Source organism: Crinia signifera, chromosome 11 (assembly GCF_055691185.1).
Source record: "Crinia signifera chromosome 11, ASM5569118v1, whole genome shotgun sequence".
NCBI lineage: Eukaryota > Metazoa > Chordata > Amphibia > Anura > Myobatrachidae > Crinia > Crinia signifera.
Genome location: NC_139227.1, coordinates 46183477 through 46202438, shown reverse-complemented (window position 1 = coordinate 46202438; position 18962 = coordinate 46183477). Strand labels below are relative to the sequence as shown.

Below are 18962 nucleotides of genomic sequence, written 5' to 3'. Positions count from 1 at the left end.
ATCTCATTTTCTCCAGACGCCTATTACTGACCATGCTGTAACCCTGGATATTAGTCATACACACATTCGGGTCGATTCAGAGCAGTACGTTTGGGGCTGAATTAGTCTCCGTCCCCGATATTCACACTTGCGGAGGGAGAGTTGGTCAAAAACATATACAAGTGCAACATGTTGATTTTAATTAAAAGTAATTTAAAACTGCTCCATTAGATTTGCATTGTTTTATGTGTGTCAGAAATGATCTGCAGCAATAGAATTAGCATTCATAGGGTTTCTGGAATCAACAGTCATCCCAAATCACGGACACAATACTAGATCACATCATTATTGCACGGACCGATCATCCATCTTTGTATATTTTAGATGAAAAAATTGGACTTTAGCATAAAAAATACATATACAGGTATTTCATTAACATAAGAAAATATAGCCTATTATATAACGTCCATAAAATTATATCATTGCTCTGCAGGTTATACTGTATGAGCCACTAGGTGCCCAGCCGCTAAGTATAAATATATTACCAGTATATAGTATATTTGTTTCCCTTTTCTTGATAATTATTACTGCATGGGATGTGCTATTGCAATACGGTTCTGCTGGCTCAATAGAAGCGTCGTACCCTTGTAAGTAACACAGCCACTGCCCAAGCCTTATATAAGTGAGGAGCTACATAAATCTGTCTTGTGTCTACTTGAATTGAGAATAGACTGATAATCTGCAGCCTTCTGGATGGAAATCCTACAGACGTTCCGAGCTCGTCACCATCTCATTGGCTGACGAAATCATGAGGTGGTCAGCGGTTTCGCAGACAACTGCGCCATTGTTTCACCTAAAATAAACACCAATAGTAATCCTGTAATGGCTAGGGAGGAGAGAGATCCCGTCTCATGTAACACAGGTCATTTTAAAAACCTGGTCCATGAGTAGATAGGGTAGAATCTAATTATTTTATACTCCCAGCAATAAGCAACAGGGAGGTTAATGAGAACATCAAGGTCAGTGTATTATTATTGATTGGTAATTAATTCTGCTTAAATATAGTATACCTTGGAATATAAATGACAGACGGAGATGGCCGGTCACATACAGTGATTTCCGGTGGCGGAATGAGGGGCTGCGCCAGACCTGACAATAAGGCTATGAGTGCTGTGGTAAGCCCGGAAACTGGTCTTCCCTATGTATTTTATCAGAGACATTACACACTCTCTATCAGGCGCCCGGCCTCGCCGGCTCGTCTCTGCGTGGCGAGGAATTCACATTGCAGTAACTGAAATCGCACAGGATGACAGAATCGCCGCGCTGTAAGGAAGAGTCGCCGTCGTCTGGCCTCCTCTGCTTCAAAGCGCTATGTAGAAGAGCCTTCAGCTGCTTGTTCTCATTGGACACCGATTCCCACATGACTTCAAGGTCTCCTTCCACTTGCCTGAAAGAAGAATTTCAGAGAATTGATTCAGAAAGCAAAAAGGGCTGAAATTACAACCAGGCCTCTTCCGCCTTATCCCTATTTATAGCTCTTTACAAGAGGCCTCATGAGATTTAGGAGAATCGTTTTGTCCAATGCTGACAGACAGGGCCGGTGCTAGGGTGTCCGGCGCCCTCCTGCAAACCATAAATTTTGCGCCCTTTCACATTGCCATTGCAACAAGCTGCAGCCCGATTGTGGGAGCGTATGCAACATGCAATCCTATGGAGGATCTCGGGTACATGTATGCATACACCATCTCAGTGCTGTGTCCGCAAAATGTTGCTGGCACTAAAGGTGCCCATACGCGCTGCGAGAATCACATACGTTATGGGCTAGATCGCATCGCACGACATGCATGCAATGTGTGCGCAATGCGATCCGAAAGCAGTACTCGTGACTGAGGGGGAAAGAAGGAGATGGAAGAAGAGGGGAGGAGATAGAGGGGGCGGAGTGTTGAGTACTGGCAGTGGCACTGGCACAGCACACTGAGAAGAGGGAAGGAAGGGGAGGCGGCGCTGCTGCCTGTTCGTCATTTGATTGACAGTTGACTGGCGCAGGGAGCAATGGGTAGGGGGTGGATCCGGACATGACATGTCATCCAGGCATTCACAGACATCGCTACATTCCTCAGCGCAAGTGTCCGTGAGGAAGAGGAGGCAGGTCACAGGAGGAGGACAGTGTGTGCGCGGTGCAGGGAGCTGCTCAGCCTCTCCATACTGCCGCCCGCTGTCAGACATGCACTGCGGGCGGCATGCAGGCTGTGTGCACTCGCGGTGCAGGGAGCAAATCTTTATACTGCCGCCCGCCCGTGGGCGGCGTGCAGGAGGCAGTGACAGTGAGGGCTGAGGCAGCTTTAGCAGAGCAGGGAGGGAGACAGCGCCTTTCCAGCATGGCGCCTCCCTGCTTTGCAGGAGCTGCTGAGTGGGTAGCGCCGGCCCTGCTGACAGATAAGAGGTCTGTATATGGGTCTGCGTGTATAAGGGTTGTCTGTCAGGTACACGCGGTATTGTGTAAGGGTACGTACCAATCGGATATTATAACTAAAGAATGCTGCCTCCATCTAGCAAAGCGTGCAGGAGAATCAGAACATATACCAATGTATGGAAATATCTCTGTATAAGAAATATTATGTACAGTATACACCGTATATCTAAATGACACGGTGTCCTAGTCATGAAGGAACTGAATAATAGATGACACTCAGGGACTTGAATGATAAAATGACAAAAAGAGACTTCATATTCAATAATAAATCACAAATGCACGTTTCACCGACATTTCAGTGGGACTTTCCTCATGGTGCAGTCCCACTGAAATGCTGGTGAAACGTGCATAGTCTGTCTCCTCAATGTGTGCGCAGTGCAATCCTGTGTGCGCCCACCCCAGCGGCTCCCACTGCGAGGAAGATTGGACAGACTTGGGACAGGAGAACCGGCTGTCATGGTAAATTTGGGATGGGGTGATGAGGAGCGGGACAGAGCTGAAGAGATGCAATGGAGCTTGTAGGGGGCAGGGCCGGTCAGAGATAATGGGCCCCACTCCCGTCACCTGACCAACAACACTGAATAACTGTAGAAGTAAAAGAGGAAAGACACATTGTGGGGGTGAATCTGGTTGGTTTGCAAAAGCAGACTCCTTTAATGGACAAAACCATGCTGCACTGCAGGTGGGGCAGATGTAACATGTATAGAGAGAGAGTTAGATTTGGGTGAGTTATTTTGTTTATGTGCAGGGTAAATACAGGCTGCTTTATTATTACACTGCAATTTAGATTTCAGTTTGAACACCCCCCACCCACATCTAACTCTCTCTATACATGTTACATCGGCCCCACCTGCAGTGCACATGGTTTTGTCCATTAAAGACGTTTGTTTTTGCAAACAAACTAGAATGAGGCCCAGCGTGCCGTCAGCTGGAAGTGTAAATACATGCAGGGATGGGAGATGGGTGACTATATAGCAGCTGACAGAACGTCATGTCTCTGACGCTTAATCTGCAGGATACTAAACAAGGACAGTTATTATATCATTACTTTGTAACTGTATCATGAAGCAGTAACTTCCACCCTCCTACACACAAAGCAATTTCTAAATAAACAGATTCCCATGGCGATGGGGGAAACTGTGTCATCCCCACCACCATTCAACCCCTCTGACCTCCACCCCAAGCTCCTGTCTTTGGCCCTCTCACTCCTTCCTGTATAAATCACAGGGCTAGTCTGCGTCACTGGCCTGCAATACCACTTATCACTTTCTCACTCACTTTAGTGACTGTTATGTCGGCGGCACATGCACACTTATTACTATGTACCAACGCATCAACCGGCCGCATCTTCCAGCGTAACCCTTGTGCACATAGGAAATAATGTCAGCACTCCACTCAGGGTAACCACTGGTGAGGGACACTCAGCTTATAACACGACTTAACCCATGTCAACCTACAGTCATGTCGACCTAATGACCCATACCCGCAGTGACACAATAATCCCAGATACCAAGACTCGCATTCAGCATTGAAACAAGAGTAGTACTGTGCAGTGACACAATAATCCCAGATACCAAGATTCGCATTCATCATAGAAACAAGATAATACTGGGCAGTAACACAATAATCCCAGATCCCAAGATTCGCATTCAGCATAGAAACAAGAGAAGTAGTACTGGGCAGTGACACAATAATCCCAGATCCCAAGACTCACATTCAGCATAGAAACAAAAGAAGTAGTACTGGGCAGTGACAAAATAATCCCAGATCCCAAGACTCACATCCAGCATAGAAACAAGAGAAGTGGTACTGTGCAGTGACACAATAATCCCAGATCCCAAGACTCACATTCAGCATAGAAACAAGAGAAGTGGTACTGTGCAGTGACACAATAATCCCAGATACCAAGACTCACATTCAGCATAGAAACAATAGAAGTGGTACTGTGCAGTGACACAATAATCCTAGATACCAAGACTCACATTCAGCATAGAAACAAGAGAAGTAGTACTGTGCAGTGACACAATAATCCCAGATACCAAGACTCACATTCATCATAGAAACAAGATAATTAATACTGGGCAGTGACACAATAATCCCAGATCCCAAGACTTGCATTCAGCATAGAAACAAGAGTAGTACTGGGCAGTGACACAATAATCCCAGATCCTAAAACTCACATTCAGTATAGAAACAAGATAGGTGGTACTGTGCAGTGACACAATAATCCCAGATGCCAAGACTTGCATTCATCATAGAAACAAAATAAGTAGTACTGGGCAGTGACACAATAATCCCAGATCCCAAGACTCACATTCAGCATAGAAACAAGAGAAGTGGTACTGTGCAGTGACACAATAATCACAGGAACCAAGACTCGCATTCAGCATAGAAACAAGAGAAGTAGTACTGTGCAGTGACACAATTATCCCAGATCCCAAGACTCACATTCAGTATAGAAACAATAGAAGTGGTACTGTGCAGTGACACAATAATCAAAGATACCAAGACTCGCATTCAGCATAGAAACAAGAGAAGTAGTACTGTGCAGTGACACAATAATCCCAGATACCAAGACTAGCTTTCATCATAGAAACAAGATAATTACTACTGGGCAGTGACACAATAATCCCAGATCCCAAGACTCACATTCAGCATAGAAACAAGAGTAGTAGTACTGGGCAGTGACACAATAATCCCAGATCCCAAGACTCACATTTAGCATAGAAACAAGAGTAGTAGTACTGGGCAGTGACAAAATAATCCCAGATCCCAAGACTCACAATCAGCATAGAAACAAGAGTAGTGGTACTGTGCAGTGACACAATTATCGCAGATACCAAGAGTCACATTCAGTATAGAAACAATAGAATTACTGTCCAGTGACACAATAATCCCAGATACCAAGACTTGCATTCATCATAGAAACAAAATAAGTAATACTGGGCAGTGACACAATAATCCCAGATCCCAAGACTCACATTCAGCACAGAAACAAGAGAAGTAGTACTGTGCAGTGACACAATAATCCCAGATCCCAAAACTCGCATTCAGCATAGAAACAAGAGAAGTAGTACTGGGCAGTGACAAAATAATCCCAGGTACCAAGACTCACATTCAGCATAGAAACAAGAGAAGTAGTACTGTGCAGTGACACAATAATCCCAGATACCAAGACTCGCATTCATCATAGAAACAAGATGATTAATACTGGGCAGTGACACAATAATCCCAGATCCCAAAACTTGCATTCATCATAGAAACAAGAGAAGTAGTACTGGGCAGTGACACAATAATGCCAGGACTCACATTCAGCATAGAAACAAGAGAAGTAGTACTGGGCAGTGACAAAATAATCCCAGATCCCAAGACTCACATTCATCATAGAAACAAGAGAAGTAGTACTGGGCAGTGACAAAATAATCCCAGATCCCAAGACTCACATTCAGCATAGAAACAAGAGAAGTGGTACTGTGCAGTGACACAATTATCCCAGATACCAAGAGTCACATTCAGTATAGAAACAATAGAAGTGGTACTGTGCAGTGACACAATAATCCCAGATACCAAGACTTGCATTCATCATAGAAACAAAATAAGTAATACTGGGCAGTGACACAATAATCCCAGATCCCAAGACTCACATTCAGCACAGAAACAAGAGAAGTGGTACTGTGCAGTGACACAATAATCACAGGTACCAAGACTCGCATTCAGCATAGAAACAATAGAAGTGGTACTGTGCAGTGATACAATAATCCTAGATACCAAGACTCACATTCAGCATAGAAACAAGAGTAGTACTGGGCAGTGACACAATAATCCCAGGTACCAAGACTCACATTCAGCATAGAAACAAGAGAAGTAGTACTGTGCAGTGACACAATAATCACAGGTACCAAGACTTACATTCAGCATAAAAACAATAGAAGTAGTACTGTGCAGTGACACAATAATCCCAGATACCAAGACTCACATTCAGCATAGAAACAAGAGAAGTGGTACTGTGCAGTGACACAATAATCACAGGTACCAAGACTCGCATTCAGCATAGAAACAAGAGAAGTAGTACTGGGCAGTGACACAATAATCACAGGTACCAAGACTTGCATTCAGCATAGAAACAAGAGAAGTAGTACTGTGCAGTGACACAATAATCACAGGTACCAAGACATGCGTTCAGCATAGAAACAAGAGAAGTAGTACTGTGCAGTGACACAATTATCCTAGATACCAGTACACCTTTCACACAGAAAATGAGAATCCCAGGTGAAGCAGTTCCACCCGGGAATTTCATGAAATACACAGGTCCTTTTTCTGTGTGAAAGGGTCGATCCGGATCTTAAACTCTGTGTCTCCAACCCTGTAAAAGACCAGGGTCGGAGACCTGGTGCTCAAGATCCGGATCGACCCACAGAAGAAAACATTGTGCAATAGAGCAAATATCAGGTTTCTTAAATATAAGACCCGGAGATTTGCTCTCCTGTGTGAAGAGGGGTCTGACAGCAATTGCCAAATAACCTGGCGTTTCAAAAGCCAGGTAATTGCCGCTAAATAACGGATTATTCGGGCGCTGCTGTCTGCACATGTGCTGGGTGCGTGCGTCCACGGCGAACAGATCGTTAGCTGGTTGCACGCACCTAGCATTGTGGGCGGTGGACTGGGTACTCACCCATGGGAATGCCCAGCGTTTCATGGCCCTTCCCATGAACACGCTGGGCGTTCCCATGGTAATCGCCCGTTGACGTGGGCACCGGGGGCAAGCAGCTGCCCGCCCACTTCCTCCCAAAATGTGCACACATATATAAGTGACCCGAGAGTCACTTATATGCGTGCACGCACCCCATCTTTCGATGGTTGGCAGCCATCGAAAGTTGTGGGAGTTTCCCCTCGGCCTGGGAATGGATGTTTATGTAAAACATCCATTTGCAGGCCATGCGAACATGCACTGTGTGTGAATGGGGGGCAGGCGGACTGTCATTCGCAGGGTGGGTTCTGGTGGACTTGCAAGGGTGCGAATTTGCCTCCGAGTGAGTAGACCAGAATACCCCCCTGAGTGTACGCACTGAACGATACCAGTAAACAATATCGTTCAGTGATGTCGCTGGGACCAGATAACATGTGCAGTAACACGATAAGCAATAAGCCCAGATGCCAAGCTATAAATGTAAAGCTTCTAAAAATGGCTACTTAGGCATTTGGAAGTTGTGCATTAGCTTCATTGGCCCAATAGTTACATGTCATTTTTCGAGTAAAAAAAAATGTCCTCAGATTATCTCAAAACCTATTTGTTAGATTACGCACCCCAAATGTAATGAGAGCATTTATTTCAGCTAAATATAGACATTTGTAGCTGGTTGGAGAATCCCCAGGTGCACGCATGTGCGGAATCTTCAGGAGTCACGGACTTGCACCTAATTAGAGTGACCCCGTAGTGTCCTCTGTGCGCACTGTCAGCTTGTCTGATCCCCCATCTCTCCACCTGCTCTTCATATGCCTGCCCATCGTGACTCCACCTACCATCTGCTCTCTTTGCCTCACTGATTCCACCTGCCATATATCTATATATTAATAGTGACATATTTCCATGATGCTGGTGCTTGAGCAAGGCACATATACCAAATGAAGGGTATTGGTCTGTAGATTTGCAGACAAATATTGGTGCTGCAATTGGTCGGTTTGTTACAGAGCATTTGCCTGCCATTTTCAATGCATCACCATTGTGCTCTGGAGAATGCGACAATTCGTAAAATCTCCCTGGGTGACCTGGAACATGTAACCTGACGGGTGGTCTGGAAACTGTGACGGTTATTTGCAGCGACCCAGCAAACCTGTTGGTTGACCTGGAACAAGGGAGCTGCTGGGTGGTCTGGGAACCGTGACAGTTATTTGCATCAACAAAGCAAACTTTTGGTCGGGGTGAAACGGGGCACAACAGCTAGTGGAGTCTGATTCTGAGCCAAAATGACAACGCATTTAACAATTTTTGTCAAACTTCACACACGCCAAACCATGCATACCCTCCTTACCTGTCACAGGGCATCCAGTTCACAGAATCAGGAGGACTGCTTATTGTGCGGTTCCCCCCACTACCCTCCCATCCTACAGATATACTGCTGGTCTAGCTGCTAATGCATCCCGATTGCTTAATGTTTGCAATAAGGACACAGAGACCCCACGGTCTAGGACTTCCTGCAGCCGCCTCTTCTTGCTCAAATGCCAACCAACCATGTAGTGAGGGATTGGCATTAGGAATGCTAAACAATAGGGGAGTTCTTGGCCTCTCTGCAGTTGCAGTTTATGGGTGCCATTACCAGATGCATTTGGCTATCTGGAACTGGCGATTAACTTCCGGAAGGTTCAGTAATGTTGACGTTGCTTTGCTTTGATTACAGCTTCAGAGATGGATTGCTCTTATCTGAATTCACAATGCTTTACTTCCTTTATAGAGATAATAGGAAATGATGTACATAAAGCAGCTTCCAGAGAGACAGAAATATCCCCATTGCCAGTCACTGGCAGCTGCCTTTATCTCCAGTAGGAAAAGAACATAGAAACAATTGTTAAGCTATCCAGTTCTGTACACATCATATTTTATTCCTATGAAGACATTGGGTGTAGGGGTGTATGGGATCTGGCCGGGTGGACGGATAACAAACTCCTGTCCTTCAAGTAAGGGAAATTATTCACTTTATCTCTGGCTTTGAGGAGCTGATGGACGACACCTTTGTTATAAGGGACCCAACCCTATTTTCTATTATATTTGTCTAATGCAAATACTTAGGGATGAGTAAATAAACACGGTTTTAAATCTTTACTAAGCTATTATGACTGTGCTAATCATTTATTCTTTAGTACAGTGCCACTGTTTGTCTTCCCCCACCCCACCGTGTACACTTATACTATAGTGGCCGCCCACTACATACACTTACACTGCACTGCCTCCCCCCCACATGTACACTTACACCGCACTGCCTCCCCCCCACATGTACCCTTACACCACACTGCCTCCCCCCCACATGTACACTTACACCAACACTGCCTCCACACCACGTACACTTGCACTACACTGCCCCCCCCACCCCGACACACGTACAATTACAATACACTGCCCCCCCCCACCACGTATACTTGCACCCCAATGGTCCCCCCACTACGTACACTTACACCCCATTGGTCCCCCCACTACGTACACTTGCACTGCACTACCCCCCCACTACGTACACTTGCACTACAGTGCCCCTTACCCACCACAGATACTAAAGTTGGGCACACACCTAAAGATTTATCTGTCCAATCTGTCTAATGGGAACAAAAGTCTGGTAATGTATTGTAGCACCCGTTTGCTTCCAAACCCTGGTGGAAAAGGACCTTTAGTGGAGGATGGGGGGAGGGTTAGGATCAGACTGCGAGCCAGGGCGGTTGGCTTTTGGCTGTGCAGAGGGGCGGGGGGGGGGGGATGTTTAGGGTTATGCTGTGGAGGGTGGGAGATTAGGGTTAGACTGAGGAGGGCAGGCTGCAGGTAGGGTGTTGTGTTCAGGCTAGCGTTAGACTGTGTGTGTGTGTGTGGGGGGGGGGGGGGGTAAGACATAGCATGCAGTTTAGCGGAAGGGATGGTTAGCATCAGGCTACAAAGCAGGGGGAGGGATTAAGGTTAGGCTGTGGTGTGGGGGGAATGTTAGGGTTAGGCTGCATGGGAGGGTTAAGCAGTGGGGTGGTTAGTTAAACTCCTTGGGTGGGGGTTAGAGATAGGCTGTAGGGGGAGGTGGGGGTGTAGCTAGGTTACTGGAGGGGATGGTTATGCTCCAGGAGGGCATGGGTACGGTTAGAATAGGTACCGGGAGCTGTTGTCAATCTGATGATCAGATTAGTGATTGTCGTGATTTTGATACGAACTCGACTGGAACATACAAGGATTGCCGAGTGGGGACTAGCCTCATCAATCGAGCACTTCTCAGAACCCACTCACGGGATGTTCTTTCCTTACAATAAATGACAGGAGCTAAAAAGTCCACAATAAAAACATGGAGGATTTACCACTGCTCCTATCTGCTAACCTCCGCAGACCTCATCTGGGGGCAGAACTTGTACAGTAATGAGAAAAATCAATATTGCGTTTGCTAATTGCAACTCACACACTTCAGCGCACAGCGCCGCGGCCTAGTCTGTAACGCAGACATAAATAAGTGATCTAACCAGGGAGCTCCCGGTGTCCTCAGTAAGCGTCAGGAACCTACTGACACGTCTCCCTGATGAAAGCAGCGACGGAAGAATTCCAAACAACTGTTTATTAATTCCCAGGAGAGACAAATGCAGCGTTCTGTTCCCAGCGCCGCCGTCACCAATGACTTATTACACCAAAGCCAGGGTTATGCCACACAAGGCAGCGAGTCCTGCTGCACACATAAGCAATGCATGAATGCAATCAATCCCCCCCACTACTCGATCTCTAGATCAGACGCCGTCACAACTAACATGCACAGAGTAACATGTACGGCCAGTCACTGAGATGCATGTCCCAGCCAGGGCTCAGCTTCCGCAGCCGCTACTTGATCCTTATCTTTTGGAAGCAGAATTTCTTTTGGGAGGTGGGGGATGAAATCCACCATTTTCTGCATGAATAAGACTCAGAATGTAAGGAGGGAGTGAGCAAATCCCCAGCAGATGGGACTTGGATGAGAAGAATGCCCAAAGCACCGCAGCTGCCCTCCTCCTACCAGTCACATCTAATTGGCTTGCTTTTGTTTTGTCACAGACTTTACCTTTTCTGCTGCAAGACGCCGTCCAGGGTTTCCTGCCTGTCTCGCAGAAGCCAGTGGAGGTGCTTCATTTCACGCTGGTACCGGGCAGCCTTGCCAACAAAGTCTTCCTCCTGCTCCGTCAGCTTGTGAGCGATGCCTTTCACCGCGCTCGCAGCCTTCTGCTTGTACACCTGGAAGCGGTGAGGAGTGACAGTTATATACTGCAGGCGGCAGTTCTCAGGATGATACAGAAGCACAGCACCGTCCAGCTCCTACTGACACCCTAAGACAGGTAAGTCTGCTGTACCCCACCCCCAAACTGTCCCTTTCTGCAACACCCCTTGCTAAATGCTCGCTGCCTGCAATCTATGTACTAAATAGATGCAGGGTCGTTAGCGCAGGCTGCTTTCTTAAAAGACATTTGCATGAATTGTAAAAAATTGAGCATTTACCGATAACCAGTTTAGGCTGAGAGAAGCTCTCTCCTGAGATACGGTACAGAGGCTTTAAGTTTGCGACCTACATATAAAATCCACAGCGATATTTTATTAATGACGGCAAAGCCTGCAGCATTTAACAGTTGGCTCACTAGTGGAGTGCATGCTACAAGTAGGATGTGATGGAACAGGCAGCGCTCAGACTGCAGACAGAGCAGTCCCTGGTGCCAGGGGGATGAGTGGCAAGGTGCATTTTTCAGGTTATAACCACCCTGTCCGACAAAGAGCCCCCCGGAGGCACTTTTGTACTAAAAATAGTTTTACATGTAATACTGACAGTGATCTCTGATTTATAGATCACTAAACATGTAATTAAATCACTAAGCATCAGAACTTGGCACAGGAGTGACATCACCAATGCCCAGCATAAGGCTGACCTACACATGTCATATAATTACGCCAGCAGGGGGTCATGAAAGCGCTTTTAGAGGTCTGACAATAAGAGAAAGCGATACATTATACATATCATTATGTTCTCTTAACCAGTCTGCAATACGCGTGCATTGTTTAATGTTTGCTCCTAGATAAATTTTCTCTATTAATACCAACGTATTGCCTTGCCCCCTTAGTCGTGCATGCCAGTCTGTGCCCCAGCAGGTCCACATTCTCTACCACACAGACACACTGGGCCAGTTCTGTTCTAAAGCCAATTACCTGCAGATATGTAGAACACTGGAGCAAACCACATGAAAATGGGAAGAACATACAAACTCCACACAGATGGTGTGCACTGTTTGGAACTGAACCCACGGTTCCTGCACTGTTCCACAACTTTACGTCTGGGGATCAGAGGCCATAACGGGATGCGTTCAACATTCTGGCAAATAGGATGCCGGCAGTCACAATACAGAGGCCAGCATCGTGAGCACAGACAGGAGACTGGTGTGGAAAGCCGACATTAGTGAGGATGTGTGTGCCCAGGGGGGGGGGGCAACTTAGGGTTAGGCTGCATAATGGGGGAGGTAAGGTGGTGGGGTATGGCGAGGGATAGGCACTATGGGGAAAGGGTTAGGGTGGGGTGGAAGGGTTAGGCCATGGGAAAAAGGAGGGTTAGGCTGCGGAGAGGGAGGGTTAGGTTGCAGGGAGGGTTAGGCTGCTTGGAGGGAGGGTTAGGCTGCAGGGATGGGGAGGGTTAGGCTGCAGGGATGGGGAGGGTTAGATTGCATGGATGGGGAGGGTTAGGCTGCAGGGATGGGGAGGGTTAGGCTGCAGGGATGGGGAGGGTTAGGCTGCAGGGATGGGGAGGGTTAGGCTGCAGGGATGGGGAGGGTTAGGCTGCAGGGATGGGGAGGGTTAGGCTGAAGGGATGGGGAGGGTTAGGCTGAAGGGATGGGGAGGGTTAGGTTGCAGGGATGGGGAGGGTTAGGTTGCAGGGATGGGGAGGGTTAGGCTGCAGGGATGGGGCGGGTTAGGCTGCAGGAATGGGGAGGGATAGGCTGCAGAGGGGAGGGTTAGGCTGCGGAAGGGGAGAATTAGGCTACAGAGGGGGAGAATTAGGCTGCGGGGAGGGTTAGCGTTAGGCTGTGGGGAGGTTTAGGGTTAGTCTATGGGGAGGGAGATTTAAGCTACAGGGTGGGAGGGTTGGGCTGCGGGGAGGGAGGGTTGGGCTGCGGGGAGGGAGGGATAGGGGGGTGCAAGGGGCAGGTAAGTATACTTACTTGACCCCAGTTGGGATTCCCCCAGTTGGCATGACTGTGTCAGTATTACACTGCCAGCATTCCCACCGCCTGTTATCTGTATGAATCCCTTAAATAATAGTACTTCCTCATCTTCGCTCGCCATACTTAAGGTTCGGTGGCATGCTCCGCTCTGCTCACCACAACTTTACTAAAGGTAATAGATGGTGGCGTGGACACAGGAGGGTGGCATGGACAAAGTATCTAAGTTCCGTAGCGTAAGCGGTGGCCGCTAAGATGAGGAAGTAGCAAAAAACTTTATCAAAGTGGAGAGAGATAAAGTACCAAAAACAGACGCTCCTGATTTTATCAAACGCGGGGCCAGATGTACTAAGCCTTAACAGGTGATAAAGTGGAGAGTGATAAAGTACCAGCCAATTCACTAACTGCCATGTTACAGGCTGGGTTTGAGAAATGACAGGAGCTGATTGGTGAGTACTTTATCACTCTCCAATTTATCTCTTGTTAAGGCTTAATACTTCTGTCCCGATGTCTGTAAAAATGACAGTTAGAAGCAGGCAGCTACCAGGCAGGTAGGTAATTTATCTCTCTCCAAGCTGTGATAAATCTCCCCATAATGGTGTGACCATTATACACAGGAGAACCTCCCCGCAGTTATTATTATGAGGAGGATGCTATGATGTCACATAGATGATAACTGCGAGCATTACTCTGTACAGACCTCAGACTGGCTGGATCTGGGGATGACTGCAGCACGGTCCGCATAGGTCACCAGACGCCTAGCCCCGGTGCTACTAATGATCTGCGCTCGCTCTGCCGCGTCCTCACCAGCAGCTTTAATTACCCGACATTGATACTATTTAGCCATAGCCGGCGCTGATAATAGCAGTCTGTCACCAGGCGCAGATGTGCGAGGACAAATGATAACGCTAATCTAGTCTCCTGTGAAGAACATTTGTCAGACAGCTAATGCGCTCTAACACTCTCCCCCTGTATTCATAATGGAGGAATCATGGTCAGATATTCTAATAGCTGAAATTAATATTAATGAGGTCTTTAGAAAGCCGCACCCGTGACGGCTTGTTACACGAGGGCTCCCCTAGGAATCAAATCAGTGATCTGTCAGGTTCCATCCCACGCCGACACCTTTACTGAGATGACTGTTGTGTGTGATAATCACTGGGTAAGAGTGCCGGTGATACAGGGTGTCATTGTGCAATAACTCAGCAGTATACACACACAGGAATACTTATGGAAACGCTTCCAGACTGTACACGCGTTTGTGTAGTGTAAATGGGCCAACTGGAATATCCTGGGCATGGCCGCAGAACAGGCCGCGCTGACCGGAGGGGTTGTAGTATGTGCAGGGCTGGGCAACATTGGCCCTCCAGATGTTAATGAACTACACATCCCAGGATGCTTTGCATTAGTTTTGCTATGTGGCCATGCTGAAACTGATGCAAGGCATGCTGGGATGTGTAGTTCATCAACATCTGGAGGGCCGGTGTTGCCAAGCCCTGTCCTATGTGGTCATTGGGTCGACAGTCAAGCAAAAGGTTAACATAAAAAAGGTTGCCATGTGGGGGCGCTGTGCACTTATACGGTGTCCATGCTGACCTTATTCTTGTCAACCTAATGATCCACCTGCCAAGGGGGCTACTTGCTTGATTTGGGAGGAGGGATTATGGGCCAATTCAGACCTGACCGCAGGGCAAATTTGTACTCAAAATGGGTAAAACCATGGGTTAATGGTCGTTAGGTTGGCACTTTTAAGGTCAAAATACATTAGGTCGACCACTGAAGGTCGCCAGGCCTTAGGTCGACACAGACAAAAGGTTGACATGGTCAAAAGGTCAACACAAGCATGAGGCTGACATTGACATGGGTTTTTCACTTTTTTTGTTGAGCCGGCATGTGCGGACAGGCGGTATTTTATGCCCTACCATCCACTAGACCGCGGAGGGAGAATATAATAGTGTGCTGAGCTCAGCAAGGCACCCAGCCTGAAGCATGGTGCGTTGCAGGTGGGGCAGATGTAACATGTGCAGAGAGAGTTAGCTTTGTGTGGGGGTGTTCAAACTGACATCTATATTGCAGTGTAAAAATAAAGCAGCCAGTATTTACCCTGCTTAGAAACAAAATAACTCCCCCAAATCTAACTCTCTCTGCACATGTTACATCTGCTACCCCTGTCTGAATTAGGCCCCATGTGCAGTTTCTGGATGATAAGTCGACAGGGATGCTAATATTGCACTAGCCACCTAGGCTGGGGGTATTACACTATGGCTGGGGGCTGCTGAACACATGCAATGTAGGTGGCTACAGACAAGCTGGATGAGCTGGCCTGCTACAGTATGTACTAAATTACCCTCATATCTACCCCAATAATATCCTACCCTGCTCTGAGCCAGGTCACACATCTGCCAGAGTTGCACTGTCAGGGGCAATAGGATGGACTGGAAAGCTCTAGCACAGGTATATGGGGAAGAGAACACAAGTAATGGCACCTGTACTGCATGCGGACCTCTGTAATAAACTAACCAACACTATTATAGAATCTAGGTAATATCATACAGCAGTCTGTACCGTTAAACCGCCATCACTGTGATTTAGACGGTATATTAAGCAAACCGACAACACAAATGTGCAGACTCGTAGACATGTTGCTCTACCACAGTCTGCTGCATCCCTGCTGCTATAATAATAATTATTATAAGGATGTTCTATAAAAGAAACATATCAAGCAGTGGTACCCATACCCGTAACCCATAGCAACGAATCAGCTTCTAGTTATAATTTCACACAATTAACTTGACACAGGTTTCCTCGCAGCTGATTGGTTTCCTTCCCTGCTTGATACATTAATCCCATAGATTTAATCAGAAAAGGCAGCAACATGCCTCCATTTTGGGAAACTGAAGCCAACATTGACCCCCTCCCTGCACCCAAAAGGCTGCAGACTGTGGCCTACTGACAGCTAATAGGAGATGACGTTTCAGCCGGTCTGGTACACAAGCAGCGGCAGATGCTGCTGACCATTACAGCCACAGTATATTCCTAGTAATCTGTAAATACAGCCATTAATGAGCATTCTATAGATTGTGGTGTGCACCCAGCTGGCCTGCCGCACCCCACCCCATCGCCTGCAGGGCGGCTTCCATGAATTATTCAGAATGTAAAAATCACACAGCAAGACGCAGGACGTGATTGCAGGCAGCGGGATCATTACTGTGACAGTCCTGCGGATTCCTAGTGACAGGCCGCGAGTGCCCTTCTGCCACTGTGTCCGCCCAAGGGGCGCAGGCTTTTGCAGAATGTTTGAGTTTGTTGGCACAGATAAAAAATAAGAATTGAAGACACTGCTGAACCCATTACAGCTTTATTGGCACAGGGAAAACAGCAGCTAATGTGCAATTTACATGGAAGGAGGAAAAACAGCTAATTACATTTACCAGTAATTCCCTTTCCTTGCAGTAATTGAGCAGCCATTATTATGGGGGGAGTAGAGTCACTTCCAGGTTACATAGGGACAGGCTTCACTTCACTGACATTATGTCGACAAGCAATTGACAACGCCATGAAGTCGACAAGCAAAATGTCAATAGACTTGTGGATATGATAAAAATGTTGACATGATCATGTCGACATTTAACCATAAACACAAAAATGTACTGTCTATAGACAACGGATGTCACACACACCCTCCCCTAAAACACTTGGGCACGCCTGTGTTTTCCCCCACGCTCCCATGAAACGGGCAGTTACCACCAACAGACGCCGGCATTTAGCCAGTCACCAAGCAAAGGAAGAAAAAGTAGCAGGATTTCATCGCTGGACGGATGTATTGCAGCCCAGACACAGTGTATCGGTAATTGACCACTGTATAAAAAACTCAATGGCAAAACTTCAGCTTGCTGCTCCCACCAGTACCGCACACCAATGCCGACTTTCCAGAGCCTCAGGTGAACGTGTGGAGTTCAGCACCTGTCACTTGCATTATGTTCAACAAGGATGACGCACCAGCCAATCAACTTGGTCATATTTGAAAAATTGCTGATTGGCTGGTGCGTTAATACCTTCTACTTTATATCAATCTGCCTCAATGTAATCCTTACTTTTGTGATAGACTCAGGGGCACCCCAGATTCTGTAGCCACTAGCAGGCCCTAAACCACTACTGTGATTTATTGCCTTTGCACTAGAGTTATCAATTCAGGCTTAGGCCCATCGAGAGGCGAACGTTATGTGTGCACAGAGCATAGAAACTATTGGCTAATAAGGTGACATAACTGGTAATTAGTAGGTAAGGTGCTTTAGGCCAGAAAACTGCTCACCACGTCACCACAGCTCAGTGATTTCGTAGGCTGGATACTGCATTAATCACCCACACTGACTACCGCTGCTGTAGCACATGGTAAATCCGATTGGTGTAACACCCATTTTATTTTCCAGCTGCCCGCCGAATGGAAAAGATGAGCGCAGGGGAACCAGCGCCGACGGACGAGCTGGAGTGTAAGATATGTTACCAGAAGTACAACAGTCACAGCCGCAAGCCTAAGATCCTAGACTGCCTTCACCGCGTCTGTGAGAAATGTCTATCCAAGATCCTCACTATAGCAGGTGGGCCTTCGTGCATCAGCTGCCCCTTCTGTCGCAATGAGACTGAACTACAGGAGGATGAGGTATCGGGGCTCCCGGATGACACCAACATCTTGTCCAAGCTGGCAGAGAGGGCGCTTTGCAATTCGGACAGCAACGAAGTGGTCTTAACACCCAAAACTCTGTCCTCTCCTAGCCCCTCTCACGGATCTTCCAACTGCCTTGTGATCACAATAATGGAAGTACAAAGGGACTCCACTAGGACTACAAGTCAGAATACCATCTCTGACTACTACACGGAGCACAGCTTGGACTCGGCTTCTGTAAGCTCACATGGCCAAACGGACTACGACCTTTTCTCCAAGCTCTGCAACCACGTCCCGCGGATACTCGTCTGGCTCCTAGGCTTTTTTTACTTTGGATCTTTGCCCCTTGGGATTTATCTGCTTGTGATACAGAAAGTGACGCTTGGGATCGTGTGCGTCAGCCTTGTCCCGTCCAGTCTGACGGTCTGTTTGGTCTATGGCTTCTGCCAGTGCTTGTGCCAAGGTATCTGCGACTGCTCTGCCAGAAGTTGACAAATGTTGCAAGAAAATAATTTGAAAAAGGCCCTGAAAGTACTTGAAAACCAAAATCTCTGGGGAAAGGTAGCCAGCCGGGATATTAATGGGAGCGCTTTTGTTACTCACCAACCTATTAGATGTATATATAATGTATAATGAAGTCTACAAGAACTTAAAATCAAGTTACATCACAGTAAACGTTTGTCTTCTTGTCATGTGGAGATTGTTTGTTTCCAGACAGTCGAGAGTTTGTAAGTGATTCCGTAGGGGGGAAAGTACTCTCCATTTAAGAACTACTTGAGCAGTACTTTCATCAATGTTTCACAATAACCTCATTTCAACATCTGATACTCCGGAACAGAGGGGCCACAGAAGTCATACCAGGGTAGAATACTAATGTCACATGACTGCACAGGTATAGGTGCTCACCAGGGCAGTCAGTATGAGGGCACCAGGAGCTCCTCCCTCCTGTAG

At 47.0% G+C, this 18962-nt stretch overlaps 2 protein-coding genes across 3 annotated transcripts in view; one reads left to right on the top strand and one right to left on the bottom strand.

Annotated features, from left to right (window-relative positions):
- Positions 1-321: 321 nt before the first annotated feature.
- The window catches only part of CEP89 (centrosomal protein 89), an 86932-nt gene continuing 68291 nt past the window's right edge, over positions 322-18962 (bottom strand). For both annotated transcript variants that reach the window (XM_083165177.1, XM_083165178.1), the window contains exons 18-19: positions 11215-11384; positions 322-1426 (exon numbers count right to left, since the gene is read on the bottom strand). In XM_083165177.1, coding sequence (XP_083021303.1) covers positions 1213-1426; positions 11215-11384 — 384 coding nt within the window. In that variant the 3' untranslated portion in view covers positions 322-1212. The remainder of the gene's footprint in view (positions 1427-11214; positions 11385-18962) is intronic.
- LOC146046014 (E3 ubiquitin-protein ligase RNF182-like) lies at positions 10657-18703 on the top strand. Its single transcript, XM_083165179.1, has 2 exons — positions 10657-11485; positions 17779-18703. Exon 2 carries the CDS (start codon positions 17790-17792, stop codon positions 18501-18503), a length of 714 nt encoding a protein of 237 aa, XP_083021305.1. The 5' UTR covers positions 10657-11485; positions 17779-17789; the 3' UTR covers positions 18504-18703.

Bases quoted from the DNA above. Each gene is read 5' to 3' on its own strand.
- LOC146046014 (XM_083165179.1), top strand. From the start codon at position 17,790: ATGGAAAAGATGAGCGCAGGGGAACCAGCGCCGACGGACGAGCTGGAG.